This window comes from Hyposmocoma kahamanoa, unplaced genomic scaffold (genome assembly GCF_003589595.1).
Source record: "Hyposmocoma kahamanoa isolate Upper Pololo Valley unplaced genomic scaffold, ASM358959v1 122, whole genome shotgun sequence".
NCBI lineage: Eukaryota > Metazoa > Arthropoda > Insecta > Lepidoptera > Cosmopterigidae > Hyposmocoma > Hyposmocoma kahamanoa.
This window is the reverse complement of record NW_020653424.1, coordinates 1342228-1367771: the sequence shown is the minus strand read 5'-3', so window position 1 is coordinate 1367771 and position 25544 is coordinate 1342228. Positions and strand designations below refer to the sequence as shown.

Below are 25544 nucleotides of genomic sequence, written 5' to 3'. Positions count from 1 at the left end.
TTCAGCTGTCGTCCTAGCACTTGTTGTTTCCCTTATTCTATTAGATTAGATACTTCTTAATGCAACCAACAAGATTTTTGTTATAAGAATGCTTCATAACACAACAATAATGATATAACTAAATAAACTTTATAAGTAATGTGCAAGTCGGAGACGTATTGGGGACTACACAAATTCTCCATGTTTTCTTTTTTTACTGTTATGCTGGTACAGTTGGAATAGCAGTTTTTGTAATTCACTGTCTTTTGATTCACTTGTATGCTGAAAACATATTATTATTAGCTTTATATAGTATACAATATGTAAATTCACAAACATACAAATCAAACTGTTGAATTCATACCTCATTTAATATACTGACATTGCGCAGCTTGACTATGCGTTTGAGTTTTTGCTCATATTTTATAATTTTTACTTTGAAACAGTTCACCAAATCTCCGGTCTGCTACAAAACTAACAGAATATTATTACCTCGCAAATTTCACAGTAGTACTAACAGTGAAAAGACAGACAAAGTATTGTTTTATACCGGTTTATCAACTTACTTCAAAGTGATCTTCACAACAATAAATAGTGTAAAATTTCAAGTATCTCACGTTTACTTCACGACACCATTCTCGTAGGTATTTCATATTTTGTTGTATTCCATAGCTGCGTTGTATTTGATATTTTGTCTCCCGGCAGCTTTTGCAACTTTTAATTTGCAAAATAGTAAGGTTATGTTTACAAATGTGAAGTGACATTTAATTTTTTTTCTTGCGTTTTTGCTTTGCATTTCGCACGGATAAAGCAGTATAGAACGACTGATGACGTCATATTAAGGTTATAAAGGTTAGGTGGTTAGGCTAACTATTTTTTGAAAAATATAAATAATCTCAACGTAATATTGACAAATACATACAAAATATTAATTAGCAACCTTATTCCTCAAAATGGATTTTGAAATAGAGAGTTTGAAAAAAAATGAATAATACCCATTCTGATTTGAAGCTGATATGTATGACTAAGATACGATTCATAGGTACGACCTCTACTAAGACCGTTTTCTATTTATGATTCAGTCAAAGTGATATAAAGCATTAATTTAATTTTAAATGATATTTTGTTTTTTTTTCAATGATAATATTTGGTAAAAACTGCATCGACTTATTACAAATGTGCTCAACGTGCTTGCCTAAGATAGACTCTATCATCCACAAACAAACCAAGGTACTTAAGGAACTTAACTTTTTCTGTAACTTGATATTTATATGTCTCATTAGAGGTACTATGGAGACAGTTATGATTGCGAAAAACAATATATTTGATAGAAAAATGTTTTAAACAGGGTGATTTAATAACAAGCAATTCGATAGTGGCAGTGGCAGTTTAGCAGGTGGGTCTAAAATGAACGTGGACAAGACAAAACTTATGTCGAATGTCCATGTCGTACTCGCCCCTATAACAGTGGGAACCTCTACTCTCGAAGTTGTTGATGAGTATGTCCACCTCGGACAAACCGTCCAATTAGGCAGTGCCAACTTCGAGAAAGAGGTATATCGTCGAATCCCACTCGGTTGGGCAGCTTTCGGGAAGTTCCGTCTTTTTTCTCGGTAGTTCTCGGTATTGCGGACGAGAAGGACGTCGTGCCGTAGTCCTTGAAGACAAAAGTCTTCGAACTGTGCGTTTTGCCAGCGATAACCCATGGCTCTGAGACGTGGCATTTACTATGGGCCCCATAAAAAAGTCAAAGTCACTCTACGAGTTATGGAGCGAGCAAAGCTCGGCATTTCTCTACGTGATCGAATCAGAAATGAGGAGATTCGTAGTAGAACGAAAGTCACCAACATAGCTCAAAGGATTAGCAAATTGAAGTGGTAGTGGGCAGGATACATAGAACGTAGAACTGACGGCCGTTGGGGTATAAAAGGTTCTCGAATGGAGACCACGAACCGAAAGGTGTTCAATAGCATGACTTATGTTCAACAGTGGACGTCTTCAGGCTGATATGATGATGATGATGAGTTTAATAGAAATATTATTAGTTTAACAGTCATATTATATTGTTGCCCCTTAGAACTTATTGTTCCTGTTAAACACTCCATTGTGACATAATACATAGTTGTACTGTTTGTATAATAATTAAACAAATAAACTTACTTCTTATTTTACATTTTTAACAGCAATTGTAACTCTATCCACCAGAGCTAACACCGCCAGCGCTACTGCGGTGTTTGCGTGAGCGTCCGCTTGAGGCGCTGCTTTCGGCACCTGTGCAGGCGCCGGATTTCGCTTACGCTTTCGGACCCAGCGTCGACGGTGTCGTTATAGGTAAGTACATTATATCAGTGTTTTTACTGTATCTCCCAACAAAAGAAAGAAACCAGTATCACATAATCGGTTATAGGAAAGCATGTCATGACTGATTGTTCTATAATGCCCTTTTCAATATGTCGTCTAATGTGTAGGAGTGATATTGTTTAGAAGACTTAATGGATTGGCCATATCAGAGGAAGTATGTAGGATGTTAGGGCCATTGTCTTATCTCCTTTTCATCACATAGCGTATTGACTTCTGAAAACGAAATAGCTGCATCAATTATTTGCTTAGCAACCATACCATTCGCCATTTTGCTACTACCTGTTTTCTGATAAAATTCAATATTCAATAATCATATTTCCTCCATGAATAATCAATTCCCAATTTACGGCTACCGTTGTTTAGCTCCTTCAATATTCTTTCGGACAACATTTGAACTTTCCAATAGAATAATGGAACTCATCGATTGCTCAAGATAAGCTCTCGTCTGGCGACAAAACTCTCGGTAACTTCGTTCCGACGTTGTCGGAATTCGTTATAGGAATTCTTTTCAAGATAGAGGTTCTTATTTTTACTCTACTTTCTACAACGAAGTGAACGGAGACAAGAGAATAATATTTATGGACATGTGATGTATTGCCTGGTAAAACTACACCATGTTTTTTTTTGAGAAATCCTAACCTTGTTTTCCTTTAACGGGATTCTTTAAAAACATTGTCGGTGGTTGACATTGTTAAAGTTTGTTTGCGTGTGAATTACAGCTGTGGGTTTACGTGATTGTTTACTTTCGTACGCTTGTTATTTTTAAGGTTCCTATTTTTCTTACTTAATCTTGTTGTAAAACATGACAAAGAAACTCTTGAACGTCAGACGTTTTATTTCAACTTTAAATGGTTATTTCTTTTATGGTTATTTGAGGATCTCAGTGGCCCCGCGGATAAATCTATGGGCTTTGAGAAACGAACTTTTCTAAATTGGTTCTGGTTTGTGCCCTGGAGTTCATTTCCTTGCTGTGTTTGACTCATTGGTGTGGTTAACTGGTACACATTATAAATTTTTTCTCGTCGGACATTACGTCTCCTCATAGACATCGAATGCTATTACTTATCAATACGCTTCAAACTTTCCATATATAACATATATATTCTTAAAGGTTTTTTTTTTTTTTTTTATTGTGACTCGGCAAAATGACTGCACCGCGCCTGATGGAAAGTGCGAATACAGTCCAGAGATGAGAGTAACGGATGGAAAACACAAATATCTTCACTCCGTCACTATCATTTTGCCGGTCTGGCCAAATGCTTCTTCACACTACGTTTGAAGGACCCGGTGTTATAGAGGGGAGGGAATACATGCGCCGGGAGTTGGTTCCACAATTTGATGGTTCGGCATAAGAACGAATTGCCAAACTTTTTAGTGCGGGACGGTATTGAACTGACCGTCCAACTGTGGCAACGCAGTCCGGCACGGGTGGTCCGCTGATGGAAAGGAGAGGAAGGGATAAGGTTGAATAACTCTTCAGAGCACTCACCGTGGTACAGGCGATAGAATACGCTAAGAGACGCTATATCTCTGCGAAGCTGTAACGACTCCGCATGCTCAGTTACATGAGGATCGTTGACAACACGGAAGGCGTAGCGCTGCAGTCCATCTAGGGCATCGAGCAAGTACTTGGCAGAGCCGTCCCAAAGGTGCAAACAGTACTCCATGCTGCTTCGGACCTGAGCTTTATACAACAGGTATCGCAGCTCTGGAGTAAAAAATCGGTGCACCTTGTTCAGGATGCCAAGCTTGCGCGACGCGGTACAGATGACGCTCTCTATATAGTCTTGGTGACTTGGTGACTTGGAATTAGTAGAGATGAAGCTGCAGAGCATTGAACATCACCGTAAAGTTGCCTGCTTATCGGTATTCTACAAGATATATCACGAAGACTGTGCGAGGGATTTGCACGATTTAATTCCGCCTTCCCCTGTACATCATCGGGGAACCAGACATAGGCTGGGGTTCCACCCCTATGTTGTGGATATTTCAAGGATTCGCACAAAGCATTTCACTTTCATATTTATAAGGCGAACGGCTATGGAGTGGAATTCCCTGCTTGCTTGTCAAGGCAAATATAATAATAATAATATTGAATAGGCATTATTTAGGTGTGCATCGTTGACGTCATCGTCACTTCCATTAGGTGAGATTTAAGTCAAATGCGTACTTCGTATTTAAATTTAAAAAAATCTTCTCCTATCTGAAATTATAAATAATCAGTAACATGCATTTTATTTAGATCAAACCTCACGTTATTATGTTATTTGTAGCCTTTAGATAACCTAAAATACCTCTTACACAGGACGTCTAGGGTTGAATTTCCATCAGTTCTTTACTAAGTGTTTACAAATCGTGTGCAGTTTCGTCTATCGTTGCATTTAACAGACATTTTTTATCATTTATAAGAAAACATCCCCAACCTGCATTTGGCGGGGGGCATTGAGCAGAGCAGAGCTCCTTGTGAAAGAGTTCGTCCAGGGAAGTACTGCCACCTTACCTATTTCTGCCGCCAAGCAGCAATATGAGCTTTACTGCGTTCCGGTTTGGAAGGGCAAGGGTGCTGGTGAAATTACGGGCACATGGGACTTGAAAACTTATGTCTCAGGGTGACGGGCGCAGTAGTAGTGACCCTAAGATCTTTGCGATTTAAACCTCTGAGTGGTACTGCAACTGTTATGGACAGGCGTGTCGCTTACCACCACGTGCACGACTTGTTCGCCTCGTCACTTGGTATTATAAAAAGAAAATGTACGTATTTGTTTAAGATGTTATCAGTACGTCCACTGCTTAATTTAATTGCATTTGTAATGACTCCAACTACAAGAAATACAACCTTAACACTATTATAAAAACTATCAACACCCGTTACTTCTATTCTAACTTGCTACCAACTTATTTCGCTTTTTGTTGTTGTTTCTACTTTGGCAGCATTCTTTCCGGTTGTCAGCCGGCGTCCGAGCCACGTTATTAAATTGTCCCGGGAACTTTTCTCATCTCGTACCAAACAGTTAGTTCAAACAAGGATTGTTTTTGATTTCCTTTCCTCTCTTGGTTGTCCAAGGCAATTAAGGTCTTAAGACAAATGTAAATGTGGAAAGATATCCAGTTTTGATTCTTAGAAAACTTTATAACGCTTGACAATTTATAAAATATTACATGAAGAATAAGAAATGTAAATAAGTTAATTTTGTTAACATGAAAATCTAGATACAAATTAACCTTAATCTCGTAGCCATGTTCTCTCTGTTTATTATTACCTACGACTACGTAGAAATAAACTTTTTTTTATATAATCAGACGAAGAAGATGTATGTAGGTCGTATCCGGCTAGCGGGATCAGCAGACTATAGCTAAGTATAAAAAAATATGAAAAGACACGATCATCGCTGTAGTTCAAACAATACGCTTTAGGAAAGAAAAATAAGTGTGCGAATAATTGTACGAAGCTCATAGCCATAAAACGAATATACGGTTGAAGATAAAAAGACAGTAAACCGCGTTACGATGAAACTTGATGTCGAACTACTGCGAATTATGTTGGGAAAATGTTTGGACAAAAGCTATTTTGCGTAGTTTAAACTTGTTTATAGATGTAGGTGCAATGAAAGTAGAATTTTTCAAGGAGTGTTTTTGGAAGAGAAATTAAAATTTTTACAAACACTACCTGTAATTAAGTAGAAACATAACACTTTGTTTTGACGTTACCTAAATACAGAAAACAAATGCCTGTAGGTAACATTCAATTCATAAAGTTCGTTTTCGAATCAAAACCTCTCTCTTAACCATTCAATGTCTGGAATGAAATCTATTCCAAACGTATTTAAATACCTACGGCAAATCGAAGTTTCAACCTGTTTAGTCTTGATTGGTCCTTTAGATCAACAGTGGTGCCACTTGCGTTTTGTAGAATAACGCTCCGTTGGTGATAGTTTCTGTCACGTTCCAGGACTGAAACTAATGAAAAGCAACTCGATTATAAATAATAGCAAGTTTAATAATATTACTGTAGTACAAGTAATCCACACAATTAAAGGCGTCAAAAGACAAGAAGGGGAATACCATTAATATAGTGTGGATTTGGAATAGATGATATTAAACAACATGGAAACCATTCTACAAAACGACAGTGAAAGGCCAATATTCTCATCGGTCTGAATTAAAATTTTGTATTGAATAGGAAGTGTCTTACGTTACAATATTAACTACGTACCTTCTTCAGCAGCTTACCACCCTTTGCCACTGTTACATACGATTGCTACTGTTAATCTTTAGTTGAAAAAGATGTAAATAAAGATAATCAAATTACCAAAAAATGTCTTTGTGCGCAGACACCGGCGACCTGCTAATAAACCCAGAGAATGGATATGAATGGGGCGGACAAACAATCGCGAGGCTGCCGTCGGGGAAGCAAGACAACAACGCTATCAACATTATCAATGCTGTACTCATGAGGAAGAGCGCTGTTGCTCAGTTGACCAAGTAAGTTTAACTCTGGTGATTTGTTTTTTACAGAAGTAAGAAAACATTTGATCAATTAGAAACCCGAATTTGAAACCAAGTGACTTTATTCAAACAGGTGATACTAGAAAATTGAAATTTTTAGATAATTAACTGGAATACTTATCACTGACACTTAACCAGGTAAACATAACTGTAGAGACATTTCTAATGTTTCAAGTACATTAAGGTATAGACTACGGGTCAAAGACTATAATTACGATAATTTTTACGCATAGTTCCGTCTTTTTTTAAACAAATAACAATCAATTACAGATGCTTCTATAAAAGTTTAACTTTTAAGTCCGACTGCATAAATATATTTTAAAGGTATAACATTATTACGAAAATTTTGCATCAAGAGTCCATGTAATTTTGAACGTAATAATTGAATTTACTGTTCAGTGATGGACAGTCCCTTTTCCAACCCCTCATTATTATTTTGTCCGTGCCTCGAAGAAACTCAATTGAAAACAATTGGCATTCGATTCGACGAATATTTAAAACTTTATCTACGTTGAATGCATTTTCAAAATGTGTTTTTTATTACTGGTTAAAGTATGAAAACGTTAAAACGCAAGCATTTTCAGCATTGTGAAAGAAAATGTATTTTAGTTTAATTCGTATACGCTTTGAAATCAAACATGGATACTGCTGAAATTCATGTAATATTTGAATAAGAGTCCCAACGTAGCATTAATGAAAAGTAAATGACTCGAAACATTAACGTGATTCATACGTGATGAAGCGGATACAATTAGAAACTGCACTGTGTGTTTTTGTTTTACCGATTCCGCAATGAAAATATTAACCGGGCAAATGAACTTCGTGAAAATTAAGGTCAAAGCAGAAGGTGAATAATAACGAAATGCGAGCTATTGTTGAAGCCGATCCATCTCGAACTATGGGCAAACAAGGATCACGATTTGATGCAAATATACCTGACCACAAACAAAACCGTTTACGCCAAATAGGTAAAATTAAAAAAAACTATAAAAGTACACACACTTGCATAGCCTTACTTATTGACACAGATGGGCGTTTTTGACAATAAATCATTAATTGATAAGAATTCGTCCATAGTAGGAGAAGAGCACCTAGTTAAAGAATTCGTCCAAGGAAGCACTACTTACCTATTTCTGCCACTAAGCGGTAATTGAGCATTACTGGGTTCCGGTTTGGAAGGGCAAGGACGCTCGTGATTTTACAGGTACACGGGACTTGTCAACTTATGTCTCAAGGTGACAGCGCAGTGGCAGTCTCTCTTAGATCTTTGCGATTTAAATCTTAGAGTGGTACTGCAATTGTTAGGGATAGGTGTGTCGCTTACCACAAGGTACACGACTGGTTCGTCCCGTTACTTGGTATTATAAAAAAATATAGAAATTCAAATCAATGCACATTGAACCCTGTCGAGCTCAAACTGAATCTATGAACAAAACTTATCCATGGAAAGTTATTTGATGGTTCATTCTCGGAGTAATCTACCATACCTTCCATAGATCTAGTAAAATCATGACAAATGATCTCATCTACAAAAAAAAATACGAACGGTGATTACAAGACTAAGAGAAACAACTATAGGTCATCAACTGATCTTCACCGGTACTTCTACACGATAACAATTTAGTTGTCGTAAAGAAGTTGAAAGTAGTGTCCAAAACTTTATAGATTCCCGTTTCTCACTATTCTACCGATGAACGATTTTATAAACACTTTTTTCTTCGAATTTCCATATTTGAAACGTCAATTTCATACTTTAGCCCCTATATTATAGACTTATAGTATAAAAAGGCTGTGATATACACAGTGTGTGACCCAGATTCAATTACAAACTAAACATGGGATGACATACGCCCTTTTTCATGCTGGTATGTACACTGCAATCGCTTATGCAGATGTTAACCAGTACATTTACATGTTCCAACAGTCAACCGGCTCTACGCGCTCTACCCGCATTGACCTCAGTGATCCATCCACCGATGATTGTGAAAAACTGTGTGACTGCCTTGAACACTCTTAGGGAGGAGAATAAATTGGTCCTACGCTAGGTTCCAAGCCACTTTTCGCTCCAGTGCAACAAGACATTATATGAGCTAAATGATTATCACTAGTATCGGGTTTCTTACCACGGTATGACTTCTTTTTATTTTCCCGATATTTTTATTATTATATGAGCTGGCGGAAACTGTTGTGAAATAAACCTTGATGGGCTCCAACCGAACCCTGCATTTGGATCACACATAGTCTAGCAAAGCAAAACATTTGTCAGTTTACTCGAAAGCTTTAACCTTCATCAGGGTTCACAGTGCTGAATATTGTAGGGAAGCTCTAGCGCTGGCCAGAAATGGCCTCCGAATGTTAATCAGAGTTCTCACGAGACTCCATTAGTAGTAAAGCTCCTTGTAAAAATGTTCCTCCAGGGAAGTAAGGATGCCGGTGAAACTAGAGGCATGTGTGACTTGTGAACTTCATGTTTCAAGGTGACGGGACTGGTACCTATAGGTAGGCGTGTTGCTTACGAATAAAAATAAGTACTTGCCTTTGTACTAGTTAACTGTAGATCCTACCAAGCGGCGAATGAGATTTCTTTTTGAAGCCAAGTGACGGACCGAACAAGTTGTACGTCTGGTGGTAAGTGACACACACACCTATCTATAATAATTGCAGCGCCTTTCAAGCTTTAAATCGCAAAGATCTGAGGAGCATTACCACAGTGACCATCGCCCCGAGACATAAGTTGACAAGTGCTACTCTGCACCTATTTAACCAATGCTGCCTTTTAATGGGCATATGATACTCAATCCTATATCCCAACCAGAAGTTGTTAAGAAAATGGAAGCAAAGAAAATCTCTCAATTCCTTACTTCTGTTGTAGCCAGTGGTGATTAAAACAGATCAATAATAATTTCTGATCGCAGTGACAATGGGATATGTGATAATAATTGAGCCGGTTGGATGTCTGGGTCCAAAACAAGTGTAGGTAACGTTACTACACAATACGGCACGTATTATTCGCCCGTTCTTGATCCCGGTTCCTGACTGTGTCATTACCGTTTAGTACCGTCTCTCACTAAGAAAAATTAAGAACTTATATTTTATTTCAAGGGAGAGGCAAAATATAAAATAAATAATAATCCTTGTGTGAAAAGCTGTCAAGACATCGAAAGCGCCCGATCAGAGATGGCCTTTATTGACATTGTAACAGGAAATGAAATAAATTGAGTCATTTGGAACAAACCCCTTTCAATTTCACGGACGACATTTCGTAGTTATTGATGTTTCTTAATATAATGTTGCAGATGGGTAGACAAGATTTAGTAATTTCACGAGTTTATTTATTTATTTTTTCAATATCAAGTAACGGGCCAAACAAGTCGTGTCCCTGATGGTAAACCAATGCGCCTGTCCGTAACATGTTATATTATATAGTGCCTCTCGGAAATCGTTGAGATCTGACGGGCACTGTCGCCCTTAGATATAAGTTGACAAGTCCCATGTTCCTGTAATTACACCAGCTCTCTTACCCTTTAAAACCACATTAAGGTGACTGTAGTTCCCTGGACCAACTCTTTTATAAGGAGATCTGCTGCTACTAGAAAACTATTTTTGAAATGTACAAAATTGTTTATGACTTTGAGTCCGTGTAATGTGTCATTTTTTCTTTCAAAGTTTTATTGTTCTTAAGGCCAAAAAATCACTAATAGCTATGGCTTGGTTTTGAAATTACGTCATAAATTTTCTTAAAAATAGACATAAAATTCAGAAACTTATAGACTATTTTCACATTGACAGTGTTATGGTTGCAATATTGCATTTAGGGCAAGACATCTGTATCTGAACTAGATAATTAAATTGTCTGTATTTAAGACATCAGCGCTCTTCCGTGAATACAAGAACATGTGATTGATTTCAAAAATAACATTGTCTTCTAAAATAAATCTAGGGACTTGTAATAATAAATTGATACCAAGTATAATTACTATAAAATTTAAAGTGATGCAACCACTCGTTTGAAAATTACTCATTAATGTTGCTGGAAACTTGGATAACCCAAACATTGTAACTGTGTTAATGTTAGTTACCAAATATGACGCAAATTGTTGCCAACATTGCCAAACTTACAGTTGCCGATTGGTAAACAACGAACAGTGCTGCAAACTTAATAACGTAGTTAACGGGAAAGCTTTCATTTATTGTTCTACATTCATTTTGTTACATATACATTCAATTACATACTTAAGTATCTCAGTCCATAAGTAAATATGTTGTGTTATTACATTCATTATTTACTTTGTATCTTTGCTTTATTATTAGAAATAATGTAAAGAAACATACTTAATGTAGAAAATAATATGGTAAATTAAACGTAGGAAATTTCACCGAGTGCCGCGCCCTGAGGTTTGGTGCCCAAGGGCCTGGCAACTTTTTCCTTCTAGATCACAATATTGTCTTTTTGTTGTTGTATTTTGTTATTCATATTATATTCTTATGTATACATTTAACTAGCAGCTTTTTTAAACGTACAGGTTCGATCCTAGTAGACCAATTTGTCAATTCTTCTCACTATCTTTTAATGTTAGTTGTTAAGAAACTTTTATAACTCTGTCACGTATGGTGCTGATGGCAAAAAGTTCGTTTAAATCCAAAACATAAACATGCAACAAGCATTTGTAAGACTTGCTTACTCGGTTTGTAGTTAAGGTGGCAAGAACGATGGCCGTGGTGTGACGACAGACGCTGGTTTGTGTGCAGTCACATCGATGGCATTTTTCGTTGTGTTGTTCGCTCTTAACTAAATACTCATTACAGTTCGTAAATGGTAAGAAGGGCTTATCGGCTGAGTGTAAAAACCTTTATCAACCTTATTGTTAAGAATCTGTGATTCACTGACTTATTAATCATTGATTTTATTTACACAACTACAAAACTCAAATGAATATTGATAAATTAAACATAATGCATGACAAACAGAAAATAAATCTGTATTCCATTAATAGCTGCCCACAGTGTTATCATATAGCAAAAAAAAAAGATTAAACAAAGACAATAAAAAACATAATAGGATTAAAGTATTAGATAAATTACTTGTTTTTATAAAACAATCAAATTATGAAAGTAACGGTCTAAAAAATTACAAAAAGTACTACTGCTGACATTATTTTAAAATTGCAACATTTATAAAACTCGGAATAACTTTGGTAAAATATATGTCCAAAGTTTTTGTCATAAATAGGTAAATAGGCGTCAACCAGCATGACTAATTTGGTAATGGGAAATTTAAAATCACCATTATGGCATTAAAATTAACTGATGAGGCACAAACGTACCATCCAATGAGAATAATAAATTGGTAGATTTGGCATGCAAATTTGTTTAATGTTTGACTGTCGCATCGGTCCGATTGCATCGTCTGATGTATTATTTGGCGTATTACCCTAATTAGCTTCAGATACATTAACGAATCATCTTAGTTCGGTGATTGTTTCAGTTTGAGGCTTAGGTAGGTATTGCGGAGTAAGCAACATCTATAAATGTAATTTTTAAAAGCTTCAGTCAGTAAGATTGGGGATGTCCTACGATTGCACTGAGGCAGCGACACGTAATTGCGAAATAATTGCTTTGGGTTCATTGACTTACAATTATATGGACGTCGGGTCCGCGCTAAAAAGTGTCCGAACTTATAGGGCGTTAAAATCGTATACAGAGCGTCATTCACGCTTTAGTCTTCGTTTGTTCGACTGACAGCGAAGCAAGCAAAATTAGACAGTACTGCGATGACATTACAATTTAAATTCAACGTTTTAGCTTTTACATGTCAGTACGTTTAAATAGGTTGACTTGGGACATTTTTTTCGTGGTTTTTGTATTAGACCCGTCGTCCATTTATTTGTAAGTCAATGTTTGAGTTTGATCCTTTGCTGTGTCATTATTACTGAAGCTGTAGTAATGATATTAATGTATAAGATATTTAAGGACTCACTCTATAAATTATACTTTTTAAAAGCACACGTACTTGTAGTTTCTAATTAATAATATGACGGAAATATCTAAATTCGCACGTGGTGCGCGCATACTAGCCAGAGCCGCCACGCTTCTCCCCTGTCCGCTTTAGTCTTGCTTCGGCCGTCGGACGTGGGGGTTCCGTCGCTTGGACTTACACACGGCTTTAAAAACGTATGCCTTACGCACACATACACGGAGTGCTTCGAATACCTAAAATCAATTAGCGCAGGAAGCTCGGTATCCCCCTTAATAAGGCCATAGTAAAAGTACCAAGAACAAACGAATATGTGTTCATGGCATCCGCGACTCAGGGTTTCCTTAGTGCGGGACTATGAATGTGTTAAAAAAAATTTTGCAAATATCGTTTCACACAATATGAATTTTTGAATTTTCAGTTCAAAATCGTTTGAGTTTTCATTTATTTAGTGCCATGAGATTCTAGTTCACTTCTGTTATACTTACATTTTATATGTTTAAGATACACAATGCTATAAAAAAACGTAAAGCTGAATTTTCAACAAAGAAGATTCTTTGTTGAAAATTCAAACAATACAAACAGTCAAGATAGACCGTTTTTATTTCTCTATTAGTCGCGTTTACTACACTGCCAAGAGTTTAGCACTTAAATCTAAAAGACAAATGCACGTGAAATACAAGTATGTACGCTTAGCCCTATTATTTTTTACTGTAGGATATAGGCTTCATCAAAAAGAGAATAATTATTACGAAATTGTTGAATTATTAATATTCATTGGTATGGTCGGGTGGTTTAGTAAATCTAGGTTCTAATTACGATTGAAAAATTACTTAAGTGAACTGGTAATCTCTTCTCTACTAATACTACACATCGTAAATCGGAAAAGGTTAAAATCCCGTATTATATCTAGATAGCGCCGATCGACAACCTGGAATTCGTTTATATAGGGTGTTAAAAAAATCATTGGCTCTTTTTTTTCGTGTGCTTAAGTCAGTAATAGAACACATTAGTGAAATAAAACAAAAAAATGTCCATTGTTTTGATGTTAATATTTCCCAATAACTTCTAACGCGTGGTTACCTCAAAACAGTAAATCAAATTGAGCGTTCGGCATCGAGTTGTCAAGACGCCTAGGCGCCCGTCGCGTCGCGTGACAACAGTCCTGCGCTAACGCATCGCGCGTTAGTTTAATACTTTGTTATCTGTCAAATAATAATAATAATAATAACGCACACACTCAACATGGCCCCGCACTAAATACATACAATAAATACATGAACTCATACGCTAACTTTTGTTTTTGTTACGTATGCTAATCATCGGGTGTCAATATTGTTCACAATTTTTTGGCAAAGTTATAGACGTCATAACTTATTTATTTGTTAAGATTTGAAAAAAACCGAACATGTATTTTTTATTTCCATTATGCAGTATGCTCCTTTGAAATGGTCAGTGGTTTTTTTATTACCCTGTATTAGTAAATGGCCGTGGATATCAATTAATTCGTTTTTAATATGAAAATATATGTATAAGTAGTCGGTTTTTTCTTTGTAACGTTATTCAAGTAATGACCATGAGCTGAAATTATTTTAAAAAATATGTGAGTCAATAGATGGCAATGTGTGTTACAAACTGTTGTGTTGTATTTGTGTGTATTTTTATTAAGTTTAATTATAAATTCGACCGAAAACCTAACCCGTTGCTTCTGTAACGTTAATTAAAAGCAGAAGTTCGTCTTGATCACTATCTGCCAACAATGTAATGGTTTCTTTAAAATATATGTAGAAAATTAAACATGGGTGCTTTTGGTGTCACGGCGGTCGCCTTCGCGCCCACGATCTAGGGACTGCTGTGTAGCATTTCTTTTTTGGCTTTTTATTGGAACTACATCTATTTGCCAAATTTCATTGAAATCGGTTAACGGAAAGTGCGCGAAACCGGATTCATTCCCTAGTTTGCCACCCTAAGAGTTGGAGTTAAGGAGGGTCCCTCAGTATTGCAGAGGGACCCCCCGTTCTCCATTCCAACAAGAGTGTACATATACATTAATAAAAAAACGAAACTTGGACGTCAACATAAAATGTATTTGGATACAGCTGTATCTTATCCATTACTTCTTTTCTCAGGTACGATATAATGCTCGGTGTAACGAAAGCAGAAGCATACTTCGCCTTCAGCGGGGACGACGTCCAGTACGGCATAGAAGCTGACCGGAGGTCGAAAATCCTGAAATCATTCGTCAGAAGTACATACAATTACCATTTGTCAGAGATATTGGCCACTATTATTAATGAATACACGGACTGGGAGAAGCCGGTGCAACACCCCATTAATATAAGGTACGTTTTGCTCCATCCCATGAATATGAGATATATTTTTCACGTCCAATAAATTTGAGGCGTGTTATAATTAGTTATTTAATTAATTAGTAGGCGATTTTTATATTTATTTAATTAGCTTCAGAAAAACTCTGACTTTTATTCTGTATATTGTATTCTAATAAATGGGGTGTATGAAAATATTATCATGAAACGACAACGCGGAAAAGGTGGACCGAGATGATGTTAAGTGAAAAACTATATACTCTGGCCAACCTATTGGAAGACTGGCGCTGTGGGCTGAAGCTCCATGCATATATAAAACCAACTCATTGTTCGCTAAATCCCTTGCCAAATTAAATTCATATTTGTCTTTGAACTCGGTCGGGCAATTTCGTTACATTCTATGAAGTTTTCAGAACCATTCTTCAAAACGAAAATCAATTACGTTTTGTGAATCGTAAAATGTATCTCGATTACCATCGTTTTATTGTATAATCATACTTTTTAATCCACCATGTTCAATCGGTTTATCAATTAAAAGTTGCTCAGCGACCTATGGACCGAGTTATACCGGAGTTTCTTTGAAGGACAAGATTCGAAATGAGGTTATCCGACAGAGAACCAAGGTCTTCAATATAGCTGGTAGAATATGTAGGCTGAAGGGCAATGGGCTGGTCGTATTTGTCAAAGATCCGATAACTCTGGCCAGATGGAGTGATGATCTGCGAAAGTGCGACAAACAGAGGACCGGGTGAAATGGCACACATTGGGAGCTAAGATATACTTTTTAAAACTTGTACAGCCGTGGCACATAGAAAATGGCTACTTTGTCTGCATAGTTTTCATACAAAAACAATCAGCGAATTTTCGCAACCTCAAATATTTTGGTTTGGTTAAAATGTCTGTGCGATATGAAAGTGTAAATGAAAAATCAAACTTTGATCGCGTATCCGCCATGTTGATCTACAATCTTTTGCCATATTTTGGGTTATAAAAAATTCTGTCTTAACTTATAAAATACAGCTCTAAATGTCGTTATCGAACTCGTGTCTGTTTAAAGATATTTGTGAGGATCAGTACTCAGCGACTGCCACAGCATTATCAGTGGCGTTGTGCAGGTCCTTGCGTGTACAGGTGTAGGAACACGTAGGCCAGGACAAAAGATGTGCCATAGTCTGGTACTGGTCTTCACAAATATAAACGTCAGAGTCGACACTCTAAGAAGAAGAAACATATTTGTACAGAAAGCGAAAATCTAAAAGGGCTACGTTGGGCAAATACGGTTGATGAGGTCACACATCTCAACTGGAATGCTATTAATGTATTCTAAGTAAGTATTTTAACTGCCTCCGTAGCCGAACGGATACCATGCCGGACTGCCACGTAGAGGTCCCAGGTTCGATTCCGAGACCGGGAGAAATAGTTGTATGGCCTACAATTATTTCTCTCGTGAGTTTGGGTGTAATTTGTGGTTGTCTATGTGTGTGTCCATGGCACTCGCGACACAGGGTTTCCCTAGTGCTATGTTGAGTGTGTGCGTTATTTATTTATTTATAATGCTTTTGACAATTTTGAAAAATTGTGTTTTGCGTTATCATGACGATACCTTAACGATTCACCAGTTCTAGGCGTTTTTCAAGAATCACAAAAAGTCTATATCTATTATTAAAAAGCGCGCTAAAATTTTAAAATGGCCATAGTTAATACAAATTTTTAAAGAAACCAAAAACGACAGCGTCAAAAACCGGACGTATTTTTGGCCAATTTAAATTTAGGAATATTTTAAAATAATATTGTATACAAATTTCACTCAGTTATGATACGGTCGTCAAAGACAATAAACAAAGAAAGCGGCTTGAAAAATATCATGTTAATGACATTAAACACAAAAAATGGCGGATTAAATAAAATCTTAACCCTTTTAATACAGGGACGAGACCCTCGAAGCCCTGAGCGACGCCCAAGTTGTGGCGCCGATCGTGTTGACCGCAGACACGCATTCTGCATTACGAAGAAACTCCTATCTGTACGTGTTCGACTACCAGACCAAGTACGGAGATTATCCTCAGGTTAGTACAGTTAATGCCATAACAATACAAAAGAAAGGAACGAAGAACAAAGAACAACAGATCTTCAATTAAAATTGGCAACATACGATAAAATATGAAAATATATTTTATCATTCAGGTAAATATTTCTTATTTTTTTATTATAAAAATATCGATATAAAAGCAGTCTTTGTAATCAGGCTGCAAATGCTGCTTTTTTGTTCGAACAAATACAGGATTTGCATAATTTCGTACTGTAATAATTAATATCATAAATAGTAAAAGAATACGACAAGAAATAATGTCATAGTTGCCTATGACTTTATTTTTGTGAGTGTGTGTGTTTGTGTGTGTATGTATGAACGTCTCACTTGGTTTTACGTAAATATGCCTTTTAACATCAAAATCAAACATGTCTTACATTGTAGATGGTAGTAACCACGTTCCATTTAGTGCACCATCTGTTTAATACTATGAAAAGAATATTATTTTATTTTGTAGTTACATATTTTATTATAACAATATCATCAGTTTGATTCTAAAAACGTATTACAAAACCGAAACTCGTAACAATTGTGTAATAACACTAACATGTCTCAAAGTTTATAATAACAGTTTCTTAACTGTTATAAAACTGATTAAACCAACTTGTCGCTTATAGTCGTTATTTAGCACTAGTTTCAACTTTGATTGCATGGGGATTGGAATTTCGTTAAATTTTCAACATTATGACCATTATGACTTCAAAGCTTTGTTTCCATCGAAACTTTATAAAGACTGTACATAATTTGTTTTATGTTGTTGGCTGCGTAAATTCAAAACCTCATTTATGTCCCATATAAAATGTAAGCAAATACATTACACTCAACAAAGAAAGAAATATATTAAATAAGCTTATAAGGAAAATAAATCAGTAAAAGATACAAAATGTAATTGCGGGCCGTGGCTTGGGGCATCTTTCTCAGAAGGTTGACAACGTTCTATCTTTTATTCGTCGAACTTATTCAATGGCGGTACCGTAGTAGATGCCAGCTTTCTGGTCTTTTGGGACTTTAACAAGACAAACTGAAAGCTCGTTACCGAGTTGCCTGTGGCTCCATGGAGATCCAAGATTTCCATTGCCAAAAGATACAACACTGTAGTTTGGTGTGCGGTTTGCGTATTTCCGCCCTTTGCAATTTCCGGTTTTCTTATGAACTCAGGAGTGTCCACACAAGTGACATCCCACAGTCTGTAGTTTCCATTATTTGAAGTAGTTTTTTGTCCATGGATTAATCATCTCTTCAATCACCGACACGATATCAACTTTTTATGTCCTTCCCCTGCTTCTCTTTTCTTCAATCATCCTTATACTATGCTTGGAAGAAAACTGTCGTATCATATTAGATGCCTAAATATCTTTCCTTCCTTCCTTTCCTTTGTCTTCTATAAACTTCTCTTTTCCTCTCACACTACAGGTTAAAAGAATGGCCAAAATTGAACTTTTAAACTATCGTTGAAAATGGAATCGGATCTAAATCGCGTATGTTTGTTTTTTCAAACAAAATCAATGTTTTAGACTCATTACGTGTCCCATGATAACGACTAACTGAGTTGGTAAAGTAATCAGTTCTAATCTAATGTTAATGTAATTAAATTAGCTTAGTTTTGATTTACCGTAAAACATTCCGAGCAATATATATTAGAATACAAATTCATTATCGTAATCGCGAAAGCCTTAGAACTCGATTTAAAACAATCAGTTTCAAAAAACTCAAATCCATTTTGACGTCATTAAATTTAATATGAACTTTACGTAAAACAAATCGTTAACATTTTAAACAACTTCTGTTATCTTTTCACTCACAATATTGAAATAAAATTCATATCGCATTTAATCTGAACCGTTTCAATATTTCCGAGTGTTAAAATCGGTACGCTCGGGCCGTATTCCGAGTAAAAGTGTGTTGAAAAGATTTGCTTTTGTGTGTATCCGTTTCCATTTGCGAAGATCTTCCATTGAAACTTCTAGAAAGAAGAGGATGTAATTAGAATATTTGTTTATCTTGGTTGTAGACTGTTAATTCCGTTTCACGGTTATGTTGTGCTGTGTTAATTAAAAAGCTAATAATTATCTCGCAACAAACACAATTTAGCCCAGGAAATTAAGTCTTCAATAGCTTTCAACAGCGTTTGAAGTACACAGAAAAAAAGGATTTCTACTAATAAGAAAGAGCAATTTCTCAAAATATTTGCTAATTCTGAAAAAATATTTATTAAAAGTAATAAAATATTGTCACTACAAAAATACTGCTTATCTTTTTCTAATACAATTTTACTCTTAACTTTATTCTAACTTTGAGACAAATACGTTCACTTCAAGATCTTATTTCATTTCTAATCGATTAATTGGACATTACTTATATCAAGAAATTTTTACCTCTTACATCAAATTTAAATAATCTTAAAAGAATTCAAAATTTCTTGGGTGTATTTTAAGAAAATATATTCTTAAACAAAAAAAGAAGTAGTTTTCTATTCAGATTAATATTCTAAATTCTAGAGTATATTCTTAAAGCAACATTTCGTTGCGTTTTCATAGTCAATCTTGTCGTGACATGTCGCCGAAGGCGCACGCGGTAACGATTACTTTTACTTGTGCTTGTAATCATTAAAATCATAAACAGTCATTTATCCAAAGAAACAATACGTAGTATCTCTAGTTTGTTTCTTTATAGTCATAATTTAAGAAATTTGGTTACAGCATGAAATCAAACTACACTTGTAACAAGTATAACATGCAATTAGTTCCATCACGCCACTGCTAGATGGCATTAGATGTACTCTGAAACGCGCTATCGTTTTGTTAACTTCAATAGTATAAAGTCATCTCATATATTTGGGATTGTTAGTGCTTTCTGCCGCTGTAGCATTTATACGGCATTGGATGGTCCTCAAGTATTTGAGAAGATTCCATATTTCCATCCTATTTCTGCTACTTTAAGGTTTGGCACTGTTGGGTCCATAACCCTGTAAATTTATCCTTTTTGATATTAGAAAACATAAATCTTCAGTCAAATAATTAAGTAAGTACCTCTCAATTTTTCATTCTTTTTTTTTTCAAATCAAAATCGGACATTTCTAATAACAAATAAATATTTTGTTGAATCTAGAGTGGCTTTGTGACTTGAAGTAAATTAATTTGCTCTTGGATTAAATATTTCTGTCTTGTAACGAAAATACACTTTTGAGACGTTTTTTTACTATTATCAAGTAATTATTCTCTAGCGTCTATAGGGAGAAGATCGTTTTGTTGGATTTAATAAATTTGTCTTCATAAAAAGAATTTTGTCTTTTTCTAAGTAATCTGTTTTTACCGTGTACGTTTAAAATGGATTGTCTATGGATTTATACTGTTGCACTCAATCGAGATCGATAGTTGAAATTCCGTTCCTTTCGTCTTAAACCTGATACTTTAATTTCTAAGTTGTAATTATTTGTGAATATTTAAGCGTATCACAAAACACCACCCTAGGTAAACCCGCATTGGACCATGGTAGCGGACTAAAAGCTCTCATTAAGGTACCTACAAATTACTCGATTTTTAAAGATCGTTTGGTATCACGTGTTAACTATCACCTAATTTAAATTCCACATAGTCTGTCGACAAAAATCGAGCAAATCAGTAGGCACCTTTCGAAAAGACAATGGTTGATGATGTATGTTGTTGTTGAATCCGAGAAAAAGTCTTCATGATAGTCATATTATGATCCTCATTACTCAAAAATATCACAAAGAGTGAAAAAAGAAGTAAGTTAGCACAAATAAAAAAGATGAAACTGCACATCGAAAGCACTCATGGTAGAAAACCAACGACACCTTTGAATGGGAATGCTGTCCCTTTCTTTTTTTTTTCCTAATCAACTACAGCCTTCTTCACCTACTACTGGGTATAAGCTGTGATATCTACATCATTTTGCACAGAAATGGCTGAATAAAACAATGTGAGATTGGTCTTGACGTGCACGTGCGATACGTCCGTTCAAACCGATATCTAACATCGTAATGGCGGACCGCAGCGCACATTTATTTTTTATACATCACATAGGTCTCCCATTTGTGCCATCCACATGATCTTGCGCTAGTTTCTGTGTACGTCGACTGCCTATCTCATTGCAGGACGTTACACGTTTCTATAATCACCTCTTGGCCAACGTTCGGTTGTTACTTTACTTTTTTTATGCCTTTGATATTTGGATACTTGAATATAAAAGCATATAATGCAACGTATTCACACAGTTCCAACTAAAAATCACTAAAATCATCATCAGCGAAAGTTTAAATCGTAAAAGGAATGCAAATTTGGTTGGTATGCGTTATTTTACGTAGTTACTGTGTTGACAATTTATACCAAAGCAGTAATAAGAAAAGGTATTATAACCATCTGACTACAAAAGCTTTTGTAATTGAACGAATCAGCTTGACATACGAAAATGTATTGTGACAAAACGGGAGAGATTTACTGAGAATCTAACTTCGGAAAGAAAGATTTTAGGGGATTTGACACATTATAGAATGTTAAAATATAATAACTCTTTATTGCACAAAGAAAAGATACATGAAACACAAGTTATAAAGAACATATACAAAGGTGATTTGCGGTGTATTACTGCATTTTATTTGAGATTTTTTTGTTGTAGTGCGGAGGGTATTTATTTAGCAATGCAGAATAATAATTTTTATTTTTAAAAACTTGTATTTAAACTGAATGCTTTTCTAATTTGCGAAACCAAATAGCCGCCATTTTGCGGTAGGAGGAGCGCATCGCGTGAGCGGCTACTTCATCGACCTCAGCGTATCTTTCCATCAGATGAGATGGAGGACATTTGTCCTTCAGTGCACTTAGAGTTTAGACCATAGGCCACCACTCTAACTGACTCGCTGACTTCACACGTTGTCCAATGGTTGTGTACCTTCGTCGACATACAAGTTTCATACAGAGATTTCAAACAAAATATTTAAAGTGATACAACCAAATTTCAAGAGTTTACTATGAAAATAAAGCCGTTAGACCCTAGAGTGACCTTGTGCCAAGCACATGTATGGAGTAGGTACTGCTGCCACATGGGATGGTTCTGCTAAATACCAACTGGCCACACTAGATTCACTAGAAAATTGTGCCAAGAGGCTTAAAGATGACTCGAATTTAGTAACGGCAAAGCTGCAGAGCCTTGAACACCGCCGTAAAGTAGCCCGTTTATCAGTATTCTACAGAATATATCGCGGAGAGTGTGCGATGGAATTGCATGATTTGATTCCGCCTTCCCCATTCCATCATCGTGGGACAAGACGTAGACTGGGATTCCGGGCCCGCGTTTCGCTTCCACATTTATATGGCGAACAGCAAAGGGGTGAATTTCCTTGCCTGCAGACATATTCCACGAACGCTATAACTTGGGCATTTTCAAGGTAAGAGTGAAGAGGCATTATTTAAGTGTGCATGCTACCCGCTCACGCGAGTCATGCGTCTCTGGAAGCATACCACACCTAGAGGTGCCAGTGATGATTTTATACCGATTTATCGGATATCGAAGTTATAACAGGTAAACGAACTAATACTAATTGCTATTTCGGTAACTACAAAAACCATAAAGTTTTTAATGCCTGGGTCTGTCATTTAAAAAAATAAACAACTTCAAAAATACGTCACGACAATCGTGTGTGTTATTGTTTGGGCTGGTGATTTCGGTGTTTATTTATTGAAAACATACCGTAAGTAGCGTTTTTTAAGTTTACCCTGAATATAAATGTTTATAAACTATACTTTAAGGAGTAATTTCATGGTAAACGTTAGAACCACTCAAACGGAATATTATGATATTTACCCAAGTACACCAAAAATTTCATTAGTGCTTTTTAAGTGCACGATTTGCGGTGTATTACTGCATTTTATTTGAGATTTTTTTGTTGTAGTGCGGAGGGTATTTATTTAGCAATGCAGAATAATAATTTTTATTTTTAAAAACTTCTAATTTGCGAAACCAAATAGCCGCCATTCTGCGGTAGGAGGAGCGCATCGCGTGAGCGGCTACTTCATCGACCTCATCGTATCTTTCCATCAGATGAGATGGAGGACATTTGTCCTTCAGTGCACTGAGAGTCTAGACCATAGGCCACCACTCTAACTGACTCGCTGACTTCACACGTTGTCCAATGGTTGTGTACCTTCGTCGACATACAAGTTTCATAGCGATTTTTGTTTTTGATTATTAGCGAAAGGTTTTATTGAACATTTTAATTTCTGGCGCCATGCAATAATGTGAGCATTATTATTGCATTCTCGTTTATCTGTATCGTTGATCTGTACGATTTATAACTTTGAGTGGTACTTCTGTTACGGATACGCTTGTCGTTTACAACCAGGTGCATGATTTATTCGTCTCGTTATTTGATATCATTAAAAAAGCATCCGCAAGTGTACACGTATCTATATTACTCGGATTGGAACCGTGGGCTTTTCAAATGAAAAACAACTTTTTTTAACTTTATTTTATTACAGTGCCACTCAGAGCTTTAAATCGCAAATACCTGAGGAGCACTGCCACTGCGCCCGTCATCCTGTACGTGACTGTTTGGTGGCAGAAATAGGTAAGGGTGGCAGTACTATCCTGGATGAACTCTTTTACAAGGAGCTCTACTACTACTGCTTCGTTATAATGGGCTACAAAAAGAGCGGTGTCTCTGTTTTCGTCTCTTTTCTTTCTGTTTTCTTCACCGGCTAACCTACGACAACCAATTAATTTATAAATTGTAAAACTACAGACGTTTCTATGAATATCTTTAATGATTCGAAATTTATTGTAAACTCAAACAAATTTTCATTTAACTTCTAGAGCGTACATCGTACGCTTGTCCAAGGTTATTTACAGTCTGACCACGTTATTAGCTTACTATCTTGTTAGCTCGACCGACTAGAGTTTCCTGTGGTAATTACAAGACATAGCTACTATTTAATAGACATCCGTCGTTAGTAAGGTAATTATGAACAGGAGGAGATCAATTTATGATAGATGAGTTTATAGTTTGAAGCTATTAACGATTTGTGGAGTAGAGGAGTGTAGTTTAGGATTTATAACCTAGTTTTGGTAGCAGGATTTGCATCTTGATTCAGAGTTTGCCTGCACCGATGTCTAACAAAATTGTCAACGTCGCGGGCCGGGAGAGACTATAAGCAAGATTGAAATTGATGGTACAAACTACGGTAGATGAAATAAACTTAACCTTCACTCTTCTTCTGGTCGGACGCTTGTGAACATAAGTCGCGTGCGGCCTGTGAGACCGCAACTTTACGCGTTCAATTTGAGAAGACAAATGAATATTTTCATGACGTTGTGTGACACATGATAAAAAGTATTTTGTCTATATAAATGAAAAAAAAAACATTATTTACTTAATATATTTTTAAATTTGCACTTATTAGTTGAACAGTCTATAAAAATTCAAAATTTTAGTCATATGTCACAAACAACGTAGAAAAATCAATAAAATAACAAAACAAGATGAAATCTATCTTAATCGTTCATAAGTACACTATAATAGATTATTATCGAGATCAATCAAATTGTCATCAATTGCACAATGTTGTATGAACTCTAAAATCACAACTATTTTTGTATGTTTTTTTCATGATGTTCTACGTACTAAAGGTAGTACGATAACCTACTAATCATCCGTAGCAATGGTTTGACATAGTCAAAATCTTCATCTTCCGTTTCCGTCTCCCCTGCAAGCCGTTCTGATTCTTCGTAACTCTTGTTGTATCTGCAACAAATAGTGAAATAATAAATAATTTAATATATATTACATAAAATAATGTAATTTTGTAAGTAATATAGTACAGATAACTTGAAATACTCACCGGGGTTTCAATTTTATTCCATAAATTTTTCTGGATCACGACCGATCGCGCGCGGAATCTGAGACCGCAAACACAAATAAAGACACATGTGCGCTTGCGACGAATGTCACAGGGCTACAGGGCTACTAACTACCTCACCCCCTCGAGGATATCACGGTCGCGCAACCGTGTATTGTTTGTAGTTTTTGTAAAATGACTAAAATAAGGTCGCTGCGGTCTTTGAGACCGCGCGCGACCGCTGGAGGGTCAACTCGCATTTTTTATTGTACATTTTTGCACATTGTATACTTTGTACATTTTTAAAACGAATTTTTGTAATTTTTCTCTGGTCTGGATGTTCTGGGTTGTCCCCGGAGTAGATTTCGCTGCTCTGGTACTTATGTTATAGAGAACTCCTTATTTTGAGACCAGGTCATTTGGTTTTACTTTAGTTTTATTATTATTAATCGGTCATT

General features: G+C 36.0%; 1 protein-coding gene across 1 annotated transcript in view; it reads left to right on the top strand.

The window, feature by feature from the left end:
- The window catches only part of LOC113240200 (neuroligin-4, Y-linked), a 132026-nt gene that overhangs the window by 97802 nt on the left and 8680 nt on the right, over positions 1 to 25544 (top strand). Inside the window, exons 5-8 of the mRNA XM_026477448.1 lie at positions 2185 to 2310; positions 6672 to 6822; positions 14950 to 15162; positions 17075 to 17213. Coding sequence (XP_026333233.1) covers positions 2185 to 2310; positions 6672 to 6822; positions 14950 to 15162; positions 17075 to 17213 — 629 coding nt within the window. The remainder of the gene's footprint in view (positions 1 to 2184; positions 2311 to 6671; positions 6823 to 14949; positions 15163 to 17074; positions 17214 to 25544) is intronic.